At 40.0% G+C, this 24,894-nt stretch overlaps 1 protein-coding gene across 1 annotated transcript in view; it reads right to left on the bottom strand.

Annotated features, from left to right (window-relative positions):
* Positions 1-15,769: 15,769 nt before the first annotated feature.
* Positions 15,770-24,894, bottom strand: part of LOC148034558 (Threonyl-tRNA synthetase) — a 37,441-nt gene continuing 28,316 nt past the window's right edge. Inside the window, exons 15-21 of the mRNA XM_087679504.1 lie at positions 17,557-17,643; positions 17,341-17,433; positions 17,171-17,263; positions 16,756-16,977; positions 16,597-16,668; positions 16,452-16,523; positions 15,770-16,367 (exon numbers count right to left, since the gene is read on the bottom strand). Coding sequence (XP_087535630.1) covers positions 16,272-16,367; positions 16,452-16,523; positions 16,597-16,668; positions 16,756-16,977; positions 17,171-17,263; positions 17,341-17,433; positions 17,557-17,643 — 735 coding nt within the window. The 3' untranslated portion in view covers positions 15,770-16,271. The remainder of the gene's footprint in view (positions 16,368-16,451; positions 16,524-16,596; positions 16,669-16,755; positions 16,978-17,170; positions 17,264-17,340; positions 17,434-17,556; positions 17,644-24,894) is intronic.

Below are 24,894 nucleotides of genomic sequence, written 5' to 3'. Positions count from 1 at the left end.
CTACCGAATTGATTTTCTACCATGGCTTTAAACTCCCAAAACTTTTTAATAACTTCACTTTTATGTTTCAAAAAATATAGAACCTACATTTTTCACTCAAAGAGACATTCTAACATAAACCCCAAATATTTGAATGTACCGTTTCCAAAGGATAAGAGCTCACCCTCCCCCTATTTGGAAATGGAAGTGTACATTGCTTGTCAAATTGACAAGCCTTGCATATAGATCATAATTTACATAATCAAACTATTCAAACCCATGAATAATCTATCTAGATTGCATCTATTGAAGTCTTTACAAATCCACATGCCCAATTTTTCTATGCCATAGTTCAACATCTTTATCTTGTCTATGCCCAGTCTCAACATACATAGAACTCTATATGATAGGAGTTCTTGCATCCAAAGCAAATAACTTGCCTTTCTTTTGACCACAAGCAATAAACCTACTAAGTTTTCCATTCTTAAACTCCTCAATAAAGCAATCATACTTGTTGAACCTTAACTATAACACTTGATCGGGCCATTTGACCAACTAAAGCCAAATTTTTAGTAATTGTAGGTATATATAAAACATCCCCAAGCTTATTCTCTGTCCCATCTCTAGTCACCAAGAAAACACTAACAATATGTGTGATATTATGCAATGTGTCATTTCTTATAGCTACATACTTTTTAGTTTGCATTTGTTGCTTTTTATCAAATCATTCTGCATAGTGTATCATATGGTTTCTTGCTCGTGAATCCAAAATCCAATCATCCTCTCTAATGGGATGTGTCATATTGCTAACTACATGCTCCATAGCAAAGAGATAACTTCTAGCTGATGAGCCACCTCTAGAACTATAGCCACTACCACTATATCCACTTGCATAGTGTCCAAACTAGGTCCTTCCATGACCCTTAAACATAGATTTTTTCTCATGAAAGCATTCCCTCTCAAAGTGACCATACTGCCCACATTAATAACATGCACCATCTCTCTATGGACTAGAATGTCCTCTGCCTCTAGAGTAGGATCTCCCCCAAAATCTAGGCATAAAATCACCACATCCAAAGGTGCTACAACCATGTCCAAAGCTATCTGCACAACCATATGATGATCCTCTAGCTCTACATGAACTACCACTACCTCTCTAATGATGAAATACACTATCCTGACTTGCATTCTTTCCACCGCTAGATGCATTGAGACCCCAACTTACTCTATTCCATAAGCAGTAAAGTAATCAACTCTTCAAAGGCAAGTATAGAGCCTTCTCATCACAGAAATGGAGGTGTTAAGGGACTTGTATGTAAGTCCAAGTTCGTCTAAAGCACTAGATAGCAAATCATCATCAACAACAGATAGCAAAGTGTAGAGCCTCCTCTCACAGAAATGGAGATGTCAAAGGACTTCTATGTAAGTCCAAGTCTGTCTAAAGAAAGAGACACAAATCATCATCATCAACTGGTGCATTTATTAAAGCAAGATCCTCTACAACTTATTTTATTTTTTTCATAGTCATTGATGCTTCTATTTTCACATCATGTATCATGCAATTGCTACTTTAGTTATGTTTTACTTGCCTCCATGCAAGTGCCATATATACTATCAGTGATCTTCCAAGCATCTTTGCATGTACTAGCCTTTTTAATGTGAGGAATTAATGTCTCTGGGATACATATAGATATCCAGTGCAAGACCTTCATAGTTTTTCTTATCCAATCCTTGTACACCTGTTTATGTTCCCCTCTCGGCTCATCCAAAAATTATGGTCATGCATCTTCACCTGTAATGAGATCCCATTGAACTCTCCCCATCAAAAAATTCTCCATACAATAGGATCATAGATATAGTTCTCCTTAATCAATATTATCACCCACAATTTGCATAATCTATGCAATTTTTGGCATCATGACAATGCAAATTTAAAAAAACTAACAATATGTGATGTGGCAAATCACTATCCAAGCATGTGAACAAGTCAAACCATCAATTGCTCAAAACGGAGACCAAAAAGCATTTAAAATATACATAAACTGAGTTCCACTATTATGACTATCATACATGTGTCCAACTACTATCACATATACCCTTACATCATTCCCTAGGGGGTTCACTTTAGATGTTGTATGGTATCACATGAGTGTAAGGGAGGGGGTTTTTGGAAGGGGACACTTAAGCGTATACATTAGAGGTAGACCCCTCTTAATTTCCTATATTGAACTTAAATTTAAGGAGGGGATAGAGCGAAAAAAGAAGAAGGGGGGAGGGGGGAGATGCATTTGATCACCTCTCTCCATAGATTGGTTTCTCCATGGCATACAAGAGACCTTGACAAGTAAGGTTAAAACCCTAAACCCTCACATAGTAGGGTTATTGAATTAATCATAGTGTGGGAGGGGGGAGTTGGCACTCTTCCATAGTTTTGGTAGAGAGATTCAACTCCCCTTCTTCCAAAGAGAGCTTGGTGTCCGCTTGGTGTAGTCACTTTTATAAAGGGGTTTGATTCCCCTACTCTCTCTCCTCATGTGGTAAGGGGGCATAGGCACTCAAATACATTATGACACATACTTCGATTGTATCCAAGTGCCATGACATAAATCACTTTGTGATATGACCATTTTGATACTTTTAATTGCTTAGGATAATTCCAACTTTTAAAAAGAAAGTCGGTATAAGTTCTATGAAGACTTAATTTAAGAAAGGGAATACATAAAAAGTCATACATGTATATATCTTATAAGCTTAAATATGGGGATATATTAGTCTTACAAGCTTCATAAATTGGGGTTTTTTTAGAAATCCCTATATGCAGGTGACATGTCTTCTTTACTATGAGTGAACTGCCTGTGCATCATTCATATATGTCAAATGTAAGCTGTCTAGCAAGAAATAGTGAAAACATGGCTCAAACGGCACTCATATGAGCCAAAAATCATCCAAATACGAGTCTAAAATTGGCCAATTATTTGTTGGTCTTATGTAGTTTTTCATGCCAAAAATGAAGTCCCAGCCAAGGTCAATCCACACTAATTTTTTGGATTTTTTTTGACAATTTTTCCCTTTCAAATTGGCAGTCAAAAATGGCATAAAATTTAGCCACAAAAGAACTAGTTAATGTGAACACACAATTTATGAGCTAGTTCAAAAAAATCTAGTTCAAGAGGCTCCAATGTAAAATCAACTTGTCAAATAACCAATTCCATGAGGTTGTAGTGTGAACACAATGTTAAAAATAACCAATTCTTCTTTTCCCAAGTGTGAACATCCCAATGTCTAAACCAGTTCAAGGAGAATGCTTAATTTGCCTTTGGCTTAGGCTCAAGTAAAATCCTTTTATTAAGAAAAAACCAACAAATTTCTTTTGCAGCAACCACCATTTTGAATGGTGTCAATTGCATCGGGTCTTGTATGTGGCATGAATTGATCAAAATCAGCATCAACATCCTCTTGTCCTTCAAAATACTGACTAGATCTTCAAGTACTCTATTAAGCCATGCTGCATCTCATCTTGTTGACCCAAGGCTTAGGCAACGTCTGTGCTTTGATAATCAATACATGAGCTAATCCAATCCCAAAGATAATCAAAACCTTGTTGCCATACATCCATTTGCAACCTTCCATGGCTTCTAAAATGCATTTAAAGCAAGCATCGATGCATGATATCTGAGCTCCAATGGCTCTACAATTCCATGTACGTATTTTGGGTGGATAAGATGAGGATTTGTACTTGATTTAATGGCAGATAGCAAGCTTTCAATTTGATATAGTCCTCAATCTGTTGTGCTCCTCGATCCAATCTTTCGATCCTCCACTCTCGCTCCTTTGATACCAACTAGTGCACTATGGTGTGCAAGGATGTGTGGATTATGCCAAGGGATAGGTTTAATGCAATTGCAAGGTTCTAATGTACACTAGACTATGCACAGAAGTGCACATACACATGCTAGTGCATGTGCACTCAAGTACACATCAGTACACTCAAGTGTATACAAGTACACAAGAATGCGCCACTGGGTGAGGCAAGTGCATGCACAAGGTCTCAATATCTTCCCTCACACCCCCCAAACCTCCCTTGCAAAAAGGGTGGCCATTGGGTTCTGAAGAGAGAGAGAGAGAGAGAGAGAGAGAGAGAGAGAGAGAGAGAGAGAGATCTAACACGTGTGCACAAGAAGGCATAGTGCACTGTGGGGAATCCTAAAATGCCAGTGATGAATGTGCGGGTGTGTGTGGAGAGTGCAAGTGCAAGTCTAGGTGCTTGGAATTATGGATGTAGTGCAAGATGCAACATAAGTACACAAGGATGCTCTTAATTGCACATAAGGTGAGGCCATCCAAGTGCAAGTGCACTAGAGTGCAAAAGAGTGCACATGGATACACACAAATGCACACTAGTGCACACACGCACTCGCTAGTGCACGCAAGTGTACACTAGTGCACTTGATACAGAGGATGATTTACTACTATCTTAATGTGTGATAGAATGGCTATGGGCACTACAGGGGTGCCTTGCTCCTTATTCCTCCGGCCCATTGGCTCTCTCTTGGAGACAAGGTGGACACCTGACCAAACATACATGCTTGGTAGTACACTTGACATACTCTCTTCCTTGTCTGCTTGGTTGGTAGTACATGCTTGTTCCAACTACCAAGCATGCTGCTAGAGCACACCCATGCACTCAGGAGTGCACGGAGGAACGAGCTGTCACTTAGCACTAAGGAGGGTCACATAAGGAAGTGAGCACAAAGGAGAGTAAGAATACCATGTGGGGAGCATTAAATATGGTACACCATGTATGCTCTCTGATGACCAGAGGAGAACCATTTACTGCTCGGAACACTGGATTTAAGCAGAGAATGGATAAGCATCGATGAGGTGATGAGGAGGACAGTCGAGGGAGGTGGAGATTGGGGTGTCCATGGTGGAGAGAGTGGGGGAGGTATGGTGGAAGAGAAGGTAGGGAGTGTGATGGTGGTGGGGGAGATGGCGGAGGAGGGCAGTCGCGGTTGCTGCAGAGTGAGGAGGGCAGCACCCTGGCGGCAAATTCAAGCTGCGAACGGCGTTCACAAGCCCATCCTTTGAAGAGGCACTTGGTGCTGCTACGTGGCGATAGGGCCGGACAACCTGGCGGCTAAGATCACCATTAGATTTTCATGTACTCTTGTTATAATCAATACTAGGCGCTCCACGCCTAGACTCGCCCCGCTAGGGCGGGCGCGATTTTTGCGTTGTGTTGGGGGGGGGGGGGGGGGGGGGGTTTTGGGGGCGGGTGTTGGACGCGTGGCACCCGCCCCACGTTCTCTTTTTTTTTGTGGGGGAGGTGGGGGGCTGCCATGTGGCACCCGCCCCCCACCTCTCCTTAACTAATAGTATAGATATTCACCTTCTTCCTTTCTAAGCACAATCTCATGCATCTCTTCTTATCCCTTCCTTGGATGTTGCATGAAGGGAAAAAAGAAATCGAAGTCAATCAATTTCTTGATTGAAAGAAAAACATTTAGGGTGTTGTTCAATCACCCAATAAAACTACTTGTATTTTTCTCAAACAATACAAGAATAGATGCAATAATAATTCAATCACATTTATGCTCTCCCCCTTGGGACCAAAGAGTAAAATTTAGTTAACATTCTCTCCTTTCGACTAAGGCATATACTAAAGGTTCAAATGCTATACTCAACGTAAGTCCTATCATTTCAATGTGAATTAATCAATCTAGCAAGAGCATTTATGTCTCTTCTCTAAGTGAAATTTATCTTTTAGCCTTTCCCTACTATGCAGCATTTTATTTTGGCTTTATATTCCTTTCTCCTAAGGCATAGTCTCTCCCATGTATGTACCATCTATGTGCATTTGCAAACCTTAAACAATATTATCCTAGTGAGAACAGAGTTTTGAGCTCGGGATGTGCCTAAAATTTGCCAAAAAATCCAAAATTTAGGGGAAAAATATTCAACATCGAAGGCGGCAGCTCCAGCTAGGATGATTTTAAGCACCAAGTGAAATACGACTCTTAAAAGGCGCCCGAGTGACACTTGTTGATTTTTGATAATTTTTTAGACTTCCGTGTGGATTGTCAGGAGTTGCCAGCCAATGCGGGATGTCAAGCCGGACGCCCAGGATTTTTTAGAGCTTGATTTGGAGCCCGGACGGGGAAATGGCCAAGGAACCGGTCAAGATGCGAAGGGGTGGACAAAACTTAGGCCAAGTGGGCATGACCTTTGGGGCCTTGGGTAGCATTTGATGTAGCATGAAATCGTGGGCAAGATGGAGAAGAAAAAAACATGAGGAGGAGGCGCCAGTTCGCGCCCGAAAAATGCGCTCCATCCTTATTTCTTCCTATTTACAAATGCAACTTAGGTTTCCCTAATTTTTTTTTCTAGATCATATGTGCTCTATCACAATGGCTCCTTACAATATCTATTTCATGCAAGATCAAACATTTTCTTTCAATCGACCAAAAAGACACCAACAAAAAGAAGAAATCTTGATAGTTTATGTGCATTTTGGAGTGGGTATGTGTGCACCTTTCCTATTCCGCTACACAAGGGTGCAAGCAACTATGCAAGTGATGTGTTGTTTATTCGAGCAACAGAATCAAAATGTTGCACTCCATGAGCTCAACATTTGAACATTGGACACCCTCTTATTCATTCAAGAGACTCAATCCATGAAGTTCGAGAGCTATCTCTCACCTAGCCTCTCACGTGATCTATGAACACAAGGATTCGCTTGTAGTAGTGAGCTCACTAAGCATTCCATTGAGTGCAACAATAGCACAAGGCAGACTCCGTGATCCAAGTGAGTGCCCTTAACTATGTGAAAGGGTTTCAAAATAAATAGTTCTAACCCATGCAAAACTAAGGTTGAGTATCAAGGTTATAGTAGTATTATAAGAGGCTTATAGGGTAAATCGCTAATAGAATGACAACCAATTGTCTACCACTAGATCATTTTTATCAACCTATATACATCATATTACACTATATTTTGGGGCATTTCAATATTTTTATTAAGTTATAAATGAAGGGCCCACAAAATAGTGATAATGAGGGCCAATACTATGATTGGGAGATAGATCATAACAAGGAGATCTAGTTATAAATGAAGGGCTCAAAAAAGAGTAATAATAGTATAGCTCCAAGATCATAACTTGGATATTATTATCTATAACAAGGAGAAATTTGGTTGGTATTTTTGAATTCATTCTATGTGAGAAGGAACTTTGGTTTGTAGTTTTGAAGTAGTGCCACTATTTTGGTAGCATTGAAGAGTTTGTATGTGTGTTTGCTTACAAACTAGTTTGATATTGCCACATCTGAAGGTTTCAATCTAAGTTTGAAAAGCCTCAATCCCAAGATTTTTGAAGTGTTAGCAATTGGTTGAAATATCTCGAACTGCATGTCAAGGTAGATGATCGAGAGAATAAGGGGACAAATAGAAAACACAAATGAGGATAGCCGTAGCCCAAGCCTATATTCACCCTATCATTGACCAAGAAAAGGGCCATCATGGCTAAAACTCCCTCAATTTTAGAGCAATACATAGCCATTTTGGCAAAAGAAATTCCTTTTCATCATGAGGAGAAAACCCCCAAATCACACCCTTAAGGTGTCTACACGCAGTCTAGGCATACATGGTGCAACATATAAACACTACAAGGTGAGGCATTGCAATTCTATGGTGGCTTTTGTAAACTTTACGTTTAGCCTCCTTGCAGTATTAGCCTTAAAAAAAGCTATCAACCCTCCTATAGTGCTAAATTGTCAAATCCCAAAGCAATGTTTGGTGTGCATATATGTTTAATATATACATTGCTATACTTGATCTAACTTGTGTGATGGAGGACTTGTACTATGTATGTTTGACCACTAATTTGAAATAAGATCCTCAAAAGTAGTGCTAGACATATGTGCATGGTCAATGTACACATGGCTAGTGGCACATTGGAGTCAAATTGTTTGATGTCAAAGTCAACACTAATAGTATGGTGGTATATTTTTGCTTCTTCTGATAGGGTAATATAGGCATGGTCCATTTTGCTCCAATGAGCCACTGCAATATAATGAATTCCAAAGTTAAGAGAGAGAGAGAGAGAGAGAGAGAGAGAGAGAGAGAGAGAGAGAGAGAGAGAGAGATTGCACATGTTGAGCTATCAATGATACGTGCTTAATGCCAAATTGATAGCATGTGTTTTTGTAGGTAACAAACATCATGCCATGCTACTATAAAAAGTTGTACTCGTGTGCACCCTTACATCTAGAAGTGTATGCATCCTTACATCTAGAAGATGTCCCCATATTGGGTGATTGCTTCCATATTCTTTTAACTTAGCCTTAGTTGGAGGCTTGAGTGATAGTTATGGTTGGGTTGTGCTTGGCATTATCTTTTTTTTCTTTTTCCTTTGGCAGGGGGAGGGGGGGTGAACATGAGACATACACATAATTAACTCCGCACAAAATTATGAGGGATAATAACACATGAATAGAAGCTTCATAGTACAAATGCATAACCAAACTTTTGAAGGAGGGGAAGTGCTTGTTACCTAATTCCAAATAGGAAAAAGCATTAGCTTGTTTGTTTCAATGTCAAAAATGAGAGATAGTTTAGTGAAATTGGACCATCATTTCTAACAGAATACTTCCTCTATGGGTTTTAAGGCCAAGCGAATGGTATGATGGCAAAGGAAGAAACTGACAACAATATTTGCCAAGGATAAAATGAGGTCCTTGTTAAAGCGAATGTGAGATCATTCCATGTCCCAAGGTATTAAGCATTTATAGGCTTGTGACAATTCCTTAGATTGAAGAAGGGTACCAAGAGAGAAAATTTAGGTTCCTCTACAGACAAGAGAGGGAGGAGACACCTATGCACAAGTATCTCTTAGTGGAAAGAACTCTATTGGGCCTCCAAACTCTTGAGCCTTACCCCCCATTCAATAGATCTTTGACTTTCAAGTGTTGCCTTGGTTGACAAATATGTGTCATGTAGCATTGGATTTGAAAATTTTAGGGCTCCTCAAGGTTTAGGGATTCATATTGGAATCATAGTCAAAATGGTTCATACAAGGGAATTTTGATCATATCAACCAAGCATAGAGTGACGATTAGCCAAGCATGGGGTGTAGCCCCATCATACTATTAATGGTTGGTCATTTGGAAACCACAACTACATGTGTCCATTTGTGTGCTCATGGTCTATGAGGTAGATTCCTTAAAGACAATCGGCCATATGTTTTCCTTGCTAAAGCATTAGCTAATACACTTAAATAAGAAGCAACAAGCGGTTGCCTTCTCTAGTATAGATGGTTGCCTTAAAGACAATCGGCCATATGTTTTCCTTGCTAAAGCATTAGCTAATACACTTAAATAAGAAGCAACAAGTGGTTGCCTTCTCCAGTATAGATGGTGGCATGCACAGAATGGATAAAGTGATCCTTATCTACCAAACATGCTCAAGACATGGAGTGCTAGATAAGGACTTAGCAACTTAGTACTAGGCTCAATTGACTCAAGCTCAAACACAACTACCCCAATAACATCTAGTAACAAAGCCTAAAGCACTCAAAGGATAGCAACAATCCTCACTATGATACATTTTCTATAGATGGAGATGTCAATATCGAATACTTTGAAAATAGGATTTTGATTGCTTTTAAATGAAGATTTCAATAATATTAACTTCAAAATGCAATCAACAAATTAGACTCTAGCTATTCTTATACTATAAATCAAAAGACATGATAAAAATGCCAACAAATAGGTGAATATATGGAACCATCAAATTGAACCCTTTTTCCTCTACTACTGATCTCATGCATGAGAAAAACATGAGAAGTTTAGAGGAAATAGATCTAGAGAGAGGAAAAGAGAAAAATACAAATTTAGACAATAAGTCATTTTAGAGAGAATTAAAAGAGAGAGAAGGGGGAAGAGAGAATGGAGAGAGAGAGAGAGAGAGAGATAGAGAGAGAGTAATAAAAACTCGAGTTAGAGAAAAAAATTTGAGGCAAATAGTATTTTTCAAGGGGGGTTAGAAGGGCTTTGTAGCTATACCATGCCATTGTTACCAGAAACACGTAATAGGGAGTAGTAGTGACTCTGAGCCCTGCTTAATTTCAACTCTACATGTGATTACCTATACCTAGTGGTGAACCTCATATCTGCAATGTCATGAAGATGTAGTCCTAGGATGTGCATATGTTGTACCATTTATTTCATTAAATAATGCAAGAGTATACCTTTCTCTCACATATCGTATTACCTAGGATGTGTCAAGTGAGTGATTGAATGCATATGCATTACACTTTGTACCAAAGCAACTCTTGCTCAGAGTTGAGGAGTGCTCAAGAAAGTACAAGAGAAGATCCAATGTCCCAAAATCGTGTCGTGACGACCCACGTCATGATGCCTCGCATCGTGTTGCCCCATGTCGCATTGACCCCCATCGTGACACCCCATGCTGCAATGACCTCAATACAAGTTACCATCTAAAGACATGATGCGACTTCCCCATGGCATAACTACCACCCGAAGCTGAAACGCAACTACCTTGTGGTGAGAACCCTAGAGCCAAGGCACGGTCCCCCACAACACAGTACTTGAAGCTGAGGTGCAACTTCCCACAACAACATGGTGTGGACAACAAAGAGATTGTACCCATTTTGGTGGTTGGAGCCGAATTCAAGAATGGAGAGAAGCCCAAGAAGAGAAAGTAGCCAGATTAGAGAGGCAGTTAGAGGCCATGTCAAGCTTGTAAGATTCAATTTGGAAGAGCATGCAAATGAAGGAAGAAGAAGAGAAAAAGATAAGAAAGTTTGAAGAAGAGCAAGGATGTAAGGAGTGGATGAAAGAACAATAGGAGGAGGAGAAGAAAGGCAAACTACAAGAGAATATAGATAGATTAGCAGATAGGTTAACTATGGAAGAAACATCTAGGAGATCTCAAGAGACGAAGAAAAGAGGAGTCGTCCAAAGTAGGATACAAGAAGAAGAACAAGAATAGATGTCTCATGGAAGACACAGCTTCAACAAGTGGAACTAGAGTAACACTCAAGCGCCTATGGAGGAGAGAAGCCACAACCCCCACGCATTCAAGAGATCCCCAACGAAAGTGAGGAGAGCCTAGACCACCCAAGAGTGGCAACACTTAGTGCACATTCGCAATACATGGCAACATGAGTAGCAACAGTACACCACCTATATCTAATGGGAAGAGTTGGTGAAAGGGATCAAGAAATCATGATGGATATAGGAGCAACTCACAATTTTATCACACCCAAGTGTACAGCAAAACATGGGCTAAAACTGTTTAAGACCCTATAAGAATTAACAATAACCTTCGTAGGAAGGAGAAGCAAAGGAAGCGAAGCCAAGGTCCGCTATATAAGTAGAAGCTAGTGAATGGAAGGCTAGGCTCAACTTTCTAGTGATCCCTATGGATCACTTTGAAATTTAAAGTCATTTTGGATCTAGAGTTCTATAACAAGTGTGTGATTAGAATGTTCAACAAGGGAGTTAATGAGATATTGCTAGATATGCAAGGACAAGGTTTATGAGTGCCATGTGAAAAAATGCAACTCCCAAGAAAAACCATAGCCAATATCCCCAAACTACAAGTTGGCAACAAAGAAGTGAAATAAATGATTGAGAAGTATTTATATGTGATGCCCGCAAAACTATCCAAAGGCTTACCTCTCAAAAGAGATGTAAACCACAAGATTTAATCCTAGGGACAGTCCCATTAGATAAGGCCTCATACCCAATGAATCACATTGAACTAATAAAGTTGAAGTAGCAATTGCACAAATTGGAAGAGCAAGGCTTTATTTAGCCAAGCAAGTCCACATTTGGTGCCCCAGTGCTGTTTGTCAAGAAGAAGAATAGAGGACTCAGATTGTGCATTGACTATAGGGCACTTAACAAGATCACCATCAAGAACAAATATCCAATGCCCTTAGTTAGATAGAGTCCATGGAGCAAAATACTTTAGCAGCATAGATCTTAGGTCAAGCTACCACCAAATCCACATAGCTAAAGAAGCAAAAATGGCTTTCCGTACTAGATATAGAAGCTTCGAGTAGCTAGGCCTAGGATTTAGACTTGGTAATGGGTCGAGAACCTTTGTGGGTTAATGGATGGAGTATTTAGGCCAGAGATAGATATGTTCATCATAATATACATAGATTATCTCTTAGTCTATATGCAAAGCTAGAGAAATGTGAGTTTGCAGTGAAAGAGTAAGAATTCCTAGGGTTCATTGTGGGAGAGGAAGGAATCAAAGTGAACCCCAAGAAAGTTGAAGCAATGATGAAGAAGTGGCCAATCCTCAAAACAATCCAAGAAGTTAGAGAATTTCTGGGGTTCATTATTCTATAGAAGGTTGTAAAGTATTAAAGTATGGTCGCGGACCCAAGATCCCAATTGACCAAAGGAGATGGAAATTTCACATGGGGGAGTGATCAACAAGTAACCTTTGATTTGATGAGAGAGTGTATGAGTCAGACCCACATACTCAGCACCACATCTCAACAAACTCTTTGAAATCTTAACAAACACATCAAATTATGAAATTGGGGAGTGTTGATGTAAGACAAACACCGTGTAGCCCATGAATCGAAGAAATTCACAACACAAAAACTAGGTGGAATGCACATGAGAAGGAGATGTTAGCAATAATTCATTGCCTTAAAGTGGAAGCACTATGTACAACATAAGTACACAATTGTCTTCAAGATGACATCTAACTCAAATACTTCCAGTCCCAGCTAAACGTGTCTACCAAACAAGCTAGATTTTTAGATTTCATGGCAAAATTCAACATGGAAATCAAACATGAGCCAGGATCCACAAACAAGATAGTAGATGTATAAGTTGCAGATGAAATTTTGAAAGTACAAAGGAGAGCAACAACTTCTTACAGTTAGTAAAGGAGGCTCTAGAGCTTGATCAGGAAATGTACAACCTAATAGAAGTGAAAACTAAGAGAGCTAAGAAAATGCCACATGGCATGTATACACTAGAAAAATGAATCATGTTTATGGAAAAGAGATTGCACATTCCCAATAGTGTAGAGTTAAAGAATATCATCGCCTTTGTATTTACTAAAAACATGTTCTCAAAAATTGCCCAAACTGTATATAAAGTTTTTACATTCTTGATATGTCCTAGCAAAGTATTATCAATGATTACAAATAGCAAGTGCATTACCTTTTTATCTTTTGCATTTCATTATTTCCACGCCTTTAATTCATTTGCAATCACAAGGATACTCAGCTCTGGCTTCTTTTTTTCAGTTGAAACAAACTCATGAAGGCCATTTCCAATGAGAAAGTTCATCACACGAAACTTCCATGAAGGGTAGTTGTTCTTGTCTAGCTTTGCAATTATGGGATTTCCACTGTTCTCTGCCATTATCACAAAAATGATATAGAATGGCAAGCAAGTCTTCTACAACCTTTCACAACAAGTGCACAGTAATACACCTTTTTCAATGATAGCTCAATAGTACATGTAATCTGCAATGTGTTTGTAGATAAAACTTATGTTTGCTTCTTGGTAAACACCTCAAAAAATACAGATTCAAAATCTACAACCTGTGCATCCACTTTTGATCGATACAGTCGAAATCGCAGTATAAGTGGCGCATGGAACCTTGAAAATGTAGTTACATACTCGTTCTTGCCCCACATGCTCCCTGTGCAATCCATTCCAATAGAAGATTTCCCCACACTCGTTCACTCTCTTTATGACCCACAACTCCTAAGTGTGCTTCAAGTTCCATGGGCTAGAGTTAGCCATTGTATCATATCAAGATGGTCGCTTCATGATTGATGTGGAAGACACTCTTCAAGACTCTAAAAACACAACTCAATGTTTTCTCATCCTTCCACCTAGAGACATATATAACAAATAGAACAAGTAAACCAAAGCATTGAAAACTATCTTATAAGCTATGCCCACATGGACCAAAAAGATTTTACAACTTAATCCATTCAACAAGTTACACCCCCTTTGAGTCAACCACAAGTCATCACACCATTGGCCTTAAGACTCAAAAGTTGCCAAAGCTAAAGATGAGGATGCAAAAGATTTCCTAAGAAAATGAAAAAAGAGAACTGCAATAGCCAAGTAGAGTTTGGAAAAGAGCAAAATCACCATGACTAAACAAGGCAACATGAAACGCAAAGCCGTCCTATTCACTAGGGAGACATGGTCCTTATCAATTTCAAGCATATGTCCTTGCCAAAGAACACGAATCCCAAGTTCAACCATTGGAGCTATGGACAATATCGCATCACACAAGTTCTGAATGAGGTCACCTACAAGTTGGACCTTCCAGAGAGTATTTGCATCCACAATGCATTCCACGCATACCTCCTACATAGGTTCTACCTCAACATCCAATGGAGACGACATATTCCACTTCTTTATTCCAACGGCCCCTTCGAAGTAGGAGTAATCCTTCGATACCACGACCACAAGGATTACACCGAGTATCTTACCAAGTGGAAAGGACACCCTCTCAAAGAAGCCACTTGAATTTTGAAAGCGGAGGCTTATAAACGTGACAAATAGATCATTCCTACTTAGCTCAAGGAGAACCAATGATACTTCCAGTATACCTTGAGTCATTCATCGACTTAACGTAGAACTTGAGTCAAGGATGGATGAAACCAAAACAACCAATAAAAACAAGAGTCTAGTAAACAAACAATCGCTAGATTGCTAGAAGAAGCTATGCTAAGATCCCCAAGTTGTAATGCAATAGACACTAACCAACTTAATAGAAAATGTTGTATTAAGAACCCACTAATGAGTCAAGTCCTAGATCAACAAACACTGACCAACTTGCTAGCTTGACTTGTATTAAGACCTCGGAATGAGTTAATAAACACCACCCTTAGATTGCTAAGAACATTAATCTATTGTGCAAGGGTGAGTATAAGGACATTATACCATAGTGTTGCTACCGAAAACACCTATACAAGGAGTAGTAGTGAAATTGAGTCCTACTTAATTTCCACTCTACATCTGATCCCTGCACCCATTGTTGAGCCCTTACATATATAAAACATCCCGAGGGTGTAGTCTTGGAATATACCTATGTTATATCAATTCTTTCATTGAATAATACAAGAGTATAGCCTATGTTGTACTATTTCTTGCATTGAACAGCAATTTATTGTATACGGATGAGAGTAAGGACTCTATACCATTGTGTTACTATTAGAAACACCTACTTGAGTAGTAATAGTGACTCTGAGTCCTACTTAATTCTCACTCTACATGTGATTCCTATACTTATCTAATGTACCACAATGGGCCAAGTGATGTCAGCTCTTACCCATGTTGATCAGGCTGACGCCAGAAGATTTTCATCGCCCCCTAAATAAATGCTCGCTTAGTAACTGATGGCAATCATTTAATGTTGTACCAGTGGACTTTGCCAGTGCCTGAAGGGTGGAACGAAGGGAACATTTCATGCAACAAGTCCCCCTTAACGAATTCCATCAACTATCATACACCTTTTAGGAGTAAAATTGACATGGCACTTCGCTTGAACAGTGACACAAATGAACTTCACATGGTAATTACCATACCCTTCTTTGAAAGGCAAAAGCCATACCATACCCTTACTTTAAGGGGCGAAAACGACATGGCACTTAGCATGGAAGCCTTTATGCTAAACATACAGTCTATGTACAAGCCTCTTCAATCTCATGTGGTTATAGGACTGGGTTTTCTGTGCACCTATGTAGAAAAAAGAAGACTTGAGACCAAGTAAAGAAAGTTCATTACGTACATGAACAGGCGAGTACATTATGTTTGATATAACAGAGAGTGGTCTAAATTGCAGTTCATGCAGAGTGAGAATTACATCCATTTGAGTAAAATACTTCAATTGTTTTCATGAGATCAACTGCTGTACACGTCTTTGGAGAACTGAAAGGTTTGGTATGAGTTCCTGCTACTCTTATATCACGTGATCATAGTATAAGACCTTGAGTGTGCTTGCAGCTTAAATATCAGAAGACTAAATCAAGTGACCATTTAGCTGTAAGTTGCCATATCATTCAACAGTTATCTGCTTACTTGGAACATTTCTAATTCCAACTGTTTACTTTACAAGCCATTTGGCTAGTTTCAATAATTAACTCTGCTCTTAGAAAAAATTATTCTGCTCCGTTACAAATGCAAACCGTCCACTATACTAACAATTTGAAATCAAAATTGATTTATGAATGTATCCTGCCTCTCAAGCCATCAGGCAATATGTTAAAATCCAATCATCGATATGATTTGGCTTCTTCCTTGAATTCAGCAAGCAACTCCTCAATTTTTTTGGTACCATGCACAACGTTATCTCGTGTACGCACATTAACCTGAAGTTTTAAGAAAAGCACTCAAGACTCAACTAGGAGAAGCTTATTATGCCTTTTTAGAAAGAAAATCCGCCAAATACTTACAGTGCCATTGTTCATCTCTTGTTCTCCAACCACCAGGATATAGTTATATTGTGCCAATTGTGCTTCACGTATCTGTACAGTGTGCAAATGGTTACTCACCCAAATCAGCCACTGAATTAGCCAATCTACAGGAGGAAGACATTACCTTCTTGTCTAGCTTTCTGTCAGAAGAGTCGGCATCGACATAGAACCCTGCTTCATGGATCTGCTCTCTAACCTGAAATATTAAACCCATGTTAAATAAAGCAAGCAAGCATACCTTGAAAAGGAATCAATTGGATGATGTCACCTGCAGAGCTCATACCTTCAGAGCATAATCAATAAACTTGGAAGATACTGGGCAGATTATAGCTTGACGAGGACTTAGCCAGAATGGCCATTTGCCAGCATAATGTTCAAGTAGCATAGCAAGCATTCGCTCTACTGATCCTAACACTGCCCTGTGAATCATGACCGGCCTTTCCCTCTTTGCTTCATCCTCTGCTGAGTACGATAGGTCAAAACGTTGTGGGAGTTGAAAATCCAACTGTAAAGTCAACCATCCCTTAGCATCACACAATTAAACGAACCTTTGACAAAGTATTGAGAGATTCTAAAATAGAATAGGCTGTTTCTAGGCAAGTGTGACAAGAATGCAGTCACCTTACACCAACACTTTTTACCAAACCAAACTATGCCAAAGAATCCTTATATTTCACACTTGAATAACCAAAATTTACCTGCAATGTGCCACACTGAAACTTTCTTTTCAAAGCATCAAAGACCTGAATATCAATTTTTGGGCCATAAAATGCTCCATCGCCTTCATTGATCTGCCATGATATAAAAATGAGTAACAGATACACATTTTGTAAAAAGATGACACCTTCAAACTTCCCAGAGTGATCACCTGCCATGGTTTTCCAAAAGCATCCAGTGCATTTTGGAGAGCAGCCTCAGCCCGGCTCCAAGTTTCAACATCACCAAGATACTTCTCTGGCCTCTACATTCACATTATTCCAGTAAAAACCATGCAGAATCATGTTCCAAGGGGACAGTTATTATATGCTGTTAAACTGTCAACCATGAAGGACTGTAGCACATAAAAGCAAAGAGTAGATCATACTGTTGAGAGCATCAGCTCAAATGTGAAGCCAAAAATGTCGTACACATGTTGAAGCATCTCCAATACGGCTTTCACTTCATCTGCAATCTGCAGGGCAGGCCCAATGCAAAAGTTTGGAGATCAACATGACACACATTTGACCACTATCCCCATACAACCATAAAATTATGTTATCCAGCAGCAAGGATATGACGTATGATTGCCAAACAGGTGTGAAAAGAGAACATTTTACCGCTACCATAAAGTACCTTCATAAAATTATCTTATCCAACAGCAATGATGTGATGCTATGTTGTTTTTTAACAGATAAATTCCATTATAAGCTTAGAAGATTGTTCTTACATGCCTGCCCCACTGAGTAGACTAACAGGTACATCCCCTACTGCTCAATGCATGTAATTTGCACAATATCCCCCATGCCATTTAACAGGAAACTGCATGGCAGCATACCTCCTAATCCAACTTGTGTTTCAATCCTGGGACAAGCAGAAGTTTTCCTTCAATTTCCATCTTTAGCTTAGACTTGTTCTGCTGCATTTCAGCATAATGTCAAAAATCCAGCAGTTTTTTGCATTCCCTCTTCCTCAAATTAGGCTGAAAGGCATGTTTATCAGCTAAGCCCAGCCTGTCAACAACCAATATAGAATTGATCTTGCAGGTAAGTTACTGATTACAGCAAAAGAGTTCAAAATGATGGCATTGATCGGATCCAAAAGTCATTCCCTGAGCTCTCAGACCTGTCTTTTCCTGCATTTTGCACAGCTGTACCTGAGTTTTCAGTTCTTTGAACTTCTGCTGGCTGTGTGATCGTGTTTTCAGGCTGAACATCTGCTCAATTGATTGCAACATTTGCATTTTATGCTCTACAAGCTACATCCTGGTCTGTAATCTCCTGTTTGCTCTTTGTTCAGTCGCTTTTGAGCAGCAGTCGTATCCACTGTGCGAACTCTTCTATAATAATTCTTGGGCTAAGTTTTGGCCATCCTCTCTCTCTCTCTCTCTCTCTCTCTCTCTCTCTCTCTCTCTCTCTCCATCTTCTCTTTCTATCCTCTACAATGGCACCTTGGTGGTGTTCAACTGATGATAAGCTTAAAGGTTATGACTATCTCACTCAAAGTGCCATTATTAAAGCATGGTTTCTACCAAAGCACCTATGGTACGTTGTTTCAGGAGCTTTTATGCATCCTTGTAGCAAAACCTATTCCACGAAATTGGAATTGCAACTACCACGAGGAATCAGTTGTAACTTGGGAGGCAAACAATGCATGTGCTTATTTTGCTCTTCTCAAATGCATATCTAAAGAGCTCTCTCCGACAGTTACTCCTAACCGACTAGAATGTGTTGTTATCCTTATCAATGCCCTTTCCTTTGTCTTATTGTTTTTCCAATGTCAGTGGGCACATGTCTTTGTTTACGCTCTCTATGATCACATCCCAATCCTTCAATTGGAAGTTTTCTTTATAGACATGTGCCCATCACTCCTCAAAGTGCTTCCACAATACAATGGTCCTTGTATCTCTGTAGAGTTGGCCTTTTTTCTTAGTCTTATCATCGTCACATTGATTGGTGAAGAGGAAGAAGGTGTATTAACATTTTGGGATGGCGTCACAGGACGAGATCACTTTTTGCCCCTCTTTTCCACCAATTGTGGGGTTGATGTATTTTTTATCAATTCCAGAGCAATTCAAGCCTAAGGATACGATCTAGTCTTTTCTGCAAATTCTGCTTCAGGTAACATAGTTATAGGATCAGCTTCGACACATGCAATCCACCCTTCCAAAGACATCTTGTGGGGACTATGCTGCATAAGCTCCCTCCAAAGTTTGATGGAGTGGCCAACACTTAATAGGCTCAAACATCTAGGACCCCCATCAGATTTATTCACATGTCCTCCATGCTACTTGAGCATGATGTGTCTTTAAGTTACCATGGAGGCTTCCATCTCAATATGGTGGCCAATATAGGGCTTTTGCAACTTCAAGGAGGGGTACCAAGAAGAAGAAGATGAATCATTCTAGTAAGAAGGGTTGTATCCGCAAGGATTGCAAGGACCTAGCAACGTTGCAAAAGAAGAAGAAGAAGAAGAAGAAGAAGCAAGATGCAAACTCCTAGGATGAGTTGTCATCAGAATCTGAATCCGAATCCGATTCAAACCCTCTGGCAAAGGCGAAGACCATGACTCAAAAGGACTCATCTTCTATGGGGAGTGGAAAGGCCATAGCAGCCCCCTCTTCTACCTTTTAGGTTGGTGATGCACTTAACCCTCACAACTCTCCAATGCTAAAAAGGGATTGTGAGAGGGTGGTACCCAAAGAGGGGCTTCCCTTCCACATCAACGAAGTAGAGCAGGTTTTGCAATCATGGAGCTAGGATTGGCATCCAAGTTCATGATGAGCTATTTTGCTTGACAAAGAGCGATATTTGCTCCTAGTTCGAGCTCACATGAGGAGACACATTGGTGCTTTGGCTGAAGGCAAGGAATCCGTGGTCACGTATGCTACTACAAAGGCATTGTTGATAGGCATAAAGAGTTGCTATGACTACTTTCTATTTTCAAGAGTTGGTATAATCAACAATCCGAGGCACCTTAGTAGTGGCTTGATCACTCACTACTTGGGTCTCCATGGTCATTTTGATTATCATTGTTGTATGTATTCTAATGAATCATTATCATTGTATATTGTATTGTACCAAATCACCCATCGTCTAAGAAATGTTAGCTGTAGAGACGGAGGCGCACTGAAGGTTTGATATTCAACAATGGCAATGGCAAAGAGAAAGAGAGAAAGAATGAGCAGCAACAAAGAGAGAGAGAGAAAGAGAGAGAGTGAGAGTGAGATGCACAACGTGTGGGTACAAAGAGTTATACCTCTTTTAGGTTTTTTGTTGAGAATAAAGGGCCATGGTGCCTTTTATATGTGCAAGGGTGTGAACACACCCTTAGCAAATTTGTACTTTTATATATATCTATCTAAAACCTAAAGAGGTACACTAGTCTTTTGTACCGAACATCAAAGTCGTGCTCACTCTCCTTTCTACTACTCTCTACTCTGTGTGTGTGTTATCCGTCATGTTCACTCTCACCTCAGTCAAGCTCCATCAAACTGGTATCAGAGCTCTTGGTTACAACGCTCGCGCTTCGCATGTTAGTTCATAGGACTGACAGCAATCTACAAACATCACTTGACGCGTGAGGCAGACTAGGACAGAGTGCAGTAGACGGAGTTGAGAAGCAAGGTGACTAGGCACAGGTAGTGTGCATTCAACCAGCACATGACACGTGCATCACTTGCACCAACGGGCCACCAAACGAAGCTGAGGAGTAAAAGCGACCAAGTCGACAGTGGGCGCCAACGAGCCTATGACAAAACTAGAAGACCAGCGGAGCCTGGAAAATCAATATAGTGCTCATAAAAAGTTAGCCAAGCGATGGTTTGGACCATATGTAGTAAAAGTAGTACATAATAATGCTACTTACTATTTGGCTGAAATGGATGGAACCATGGTAAAAGTACCAATAGCCGGGAAACGTATCAAGCTCTTCAAACGAAGAGAATCTTCAACTTATGAACTTGATGACTTGTATATGAGCCAGAGAAGATGGTATGTAAACTCAAAACAAGTTTTGAATGGGCTAAAACAAGCACCAAGAGAATAGTATCATAAGTTTGATACATTTATGCAGTCTCAAGGTTTTCATAGAAGTCAAGTGAATCGCTGCTTGTACACCAAGAAGGCAACAGATGGCAACCTGATTATCTTGGTTCTGTATGTTGATGACATGCTGATTGCTGGGAGGGATACTCATGCCTTGGATTCACTGAAGCAAAGTCTTCATGGCAACTTTGACATAAAGATCTTGGTGATGCAAATCACATTCTTGGCATGCGAATACTCAGAGATAGATCAAAAGGATTACTCTATCTATCTCAACAGGAGTATATCTTCAAGGTTTTGCAGTGTTTCAATAAGGAGAGGGGGGAAACAATTGGGGTTACATTGCCGCCGTATATGAAACTCAGTGCAGAGGACAACCCTACATCTAATGATGAGAAGGCTGAAATGGCCAAGACACCATATACTTCAGTTGTTGGCATTTTCATGTATGATATGGTTGCTACACGTCCTGAAATTGCCTTTGCAATGGGAGTGGTTAGCAGATACATGGCAAACCTTGGTAAAAAGTATTGGGAAGCAATGAAAGGTATTATAAGATACCTCAAAGGCACAAAGGATTTGTGCATCTGCTTAGAAAGCAGAAGGCATATGTCATTGGCTTTACGGATGCAGACTATGCTGGCCATGCGGACTGCAAAAAGTCCACTTTTGGGTATGTGTTTAGCTTCACAGGAGGAGCAGTCTCTTAGATCTCCAAGCTACAAAAGTGTGTTGCATTGTCTACTATAGAGACAAAGTATGTGGCTGCCACCACTGAGGCATGCAAGAAGGCTTTAGGGCTTTCACATCTGGTGGGAGAGCTTGGCATTACAGAGTTACCTGTTCTCCATTGTGATAGTCAGAGTGCTACCATGCTAGCATGGAATCTCGTCTTTCATGCAAAGACGAAGCATATACAAGTGAAGTATCACTTCATTAGAGATGTACTTGACAGCAAAAGCATTCAGCTTGTCAAAGTGCATACACATGATAATCCTACAAATCTTTTCATGAAGGGTCTTCCAACAAAGCGGTTTGCTCATTGCCGACAGATCATCAGAGTTGGATAGGTATATGTATTTTAGCTTTGTACATACCTAGACTTAGCTGATTCTTTTCTCCTCTTAAGGCACATTGCCTTTAGGTGGAAGGTTGTTGGGATAAAGTGTCATCGTGCCTTTTATATGTGCACGGGTGTGAACACACCCTTAGCACATTTGTACTTCCATATATATCTATCTAAAACCTAAAGAGATACACTAGTCTTTTGTACCGAACATCAAAGGTATTGTGCTCACTCTCCTTTCTACTGCTCTCTACTCTCTGTGTGTGTTATTCGTCGTGTACACTCTCAGTTCAATCAAGCTCCATCATTTTTTGTGATAGCTATATGTAAAATACTAAAGTACAAGTGCTAAGAGTGTGTTCACACTTGAGCATGTATAAAGGACACATTGACTCTCTATGACCAACAACCTCCCGCCTAAAGGCAACTTGCCGTAAGGTTGAGAAAAGAATCGACTAAGTCTTAAGTATGTACAAAGCTAAAATACATATACTATCCACCTCCCATCATCTGTCAACAATGAGCAAACCATCTACTAGAAGACCCTTCATGAGAAGATCTACAAGATTATCATCTATATGTACCTTGACAAGCTCAATGCTTTTGTTGTCAAGTACATCCCTAATACAGTGATACTTGACCTGTATATGCTTCATCTTTACAGGAAAAACGAGATTCCATGTTAGCATGATACCACTCTGGCTATCCCAATGAAGGACAAGGATCTCAATAATGCCAAGCTCTCCCACCAGATGTGAAAGCCAGAAAGCCTCCTTGCATGCCACAGTGGCAACCATATACTCTGCCTCTATAGCAAATAATACAACACACTTCTAATAGCCTAGAGATCCAAGAAACTACTCCCCCAGTGAAGGTGAATACATACCTTGAAGTAGACTTTCTGCAATTAGCATGATTCGCATAGTTTGCATCCGTAAAGCCAAAGACAGGTGCCTTTTGATTTCCAAAGCAGATGCACAAGTCCTTTGTGCCCTTAAGATATCTCACGATATCTTTCACTACTTCCCAATACTCCCTACCAAGATATGCCATGTACTTGCTAACCACTCCCACCACAAATGCTATGTCAAGATATATAACAACCATAACATACATCAACCTACCCACAACTGAAACATATGGAATCTTCGCCATTTCAACCTTTTCATCATCAAATGTAGGGTTGTCCCCTACACCGAGTTTCACATATGGAGGCAATGGTACACCAATAGCTTTTCCCCCCTCCATATTGAAATACTACAAAATCTTGGACACATACTCTTGCTTATGCGAGTCTGGGCTATGCTTGATATTATTGGGTATTTTAGACATTTTATGGTGGTCATCTTAGTGACTATTCAGGCATTTATTTTTGGCCGACCAGCATTAAATGCCAGCCGACGAGCTGCCATATTTGGCATATTTTGGGCCTATTTATTCAATGGCTCCTCATCCTCTCATTCAGTTATCATCATTCTTCAAGTGGTCTACCTATTGGAGAGAGGAGCCACTGCTGGTGCCCATGCAGCCAGTAACTCACTGTTGTACGCGTCATTCTCGTGTTTGGTATATGGATTCCATTTCTTGAGCACATCTTCAAGTTCTCTTCCTTAGCAGTGTTTTTTTGGTTTTTTTGTTCTTTTGTTTTCTTTCTCTTTTGTCTTGTGTTCAGCAGTTTATTTCAGCACTTGTCTATGCTTCCATTGCTCACCACTTCTAGCATGGTATCAGATTGCAGGATCTCAATTCCTGCTGCAATTTTTCTGCTGATTACAGGTTTTTCTTCCCCCAACTAATTAGGCCTACGTTTTTCAGACCAGCAACCTATGTTTTTAGCCTACACTTGGATTTCAGCCTACAATCATCAGTTTGCTACATTTAATGCTCCACCAGCCTGCATTTTGGTTTTCCACCCCTAATCATGGCTGGGCGACTACTTATACAGGCCTCTTTTGCTGTTTTTAGCTGTTTTTGACTGGTTTTTCCTCATTTTGAATCAGCTGACCTTTGTTTTTTATCAGATTTTTGGTTACACTGCATGTAAACTCTCATTTGTGAAGTCCTTGTTGTTGGTTTGGCTATATTCCCTCTCCATGTACCCTCCATCCTCTATCTTCTCTTCTTCTCCTCTCTGAATGGCTCTTCTGTGCACTTCTACAAATGATAAGTTACATGGACCTCACTATCTTACATGGAATGCTGTGATGAAAGCTTGGTTTGTGCAAAAGTGGATTTGGTATATTATATGTGGAGCTTTTACTTGGCCTAAACGTCCTTTTCCTCTTCTCCAAGATTTTGATGAGGGCAACCATTAGGAAGTTGTGCTTACATAGGATTCAGACGATGCCCGTGCATATTTTGCATTGCTTCAGTGTATTTCTAAAGTTTTACCGGTGGTTACCTCCTATAGGACATCACCTAAAATATGGTTGAAGCTTCAAATGTTACACAAGGCACCTTTTCCCATGCGTGTTGTGGCCCTTTATGGACAGCTTCAACAAATGAAGTTTGAGTCCAAGGACACTACTCAATCATTTCTGATGTGTTACACAAGTACATACCTAGCTTCGACACAAGCAGTCTCCCCTTCCAGAGACACATCTAATGGGCACCG

Source organism: Lygodium microphyllum, chromosome 6 (genome assembly GCF_053477565.2).
Source record: "Lygodium microphyllum isolate KBCC chromosome 6, Lygodium_microphyllum_v1.1.10, whole genome shotgun sequence".
Taxonomy (NCBI): domain Eukaryota; kingdom Viridiplantae; phylum Streptophyta; class Polypodiopsida; order Schizaeales; family Lygodiaceae; genus Lygodium; species Lygodium microphyllum.
This window is presented reverse-complemented; position numbering and strand designations above follow the sequence as displayed.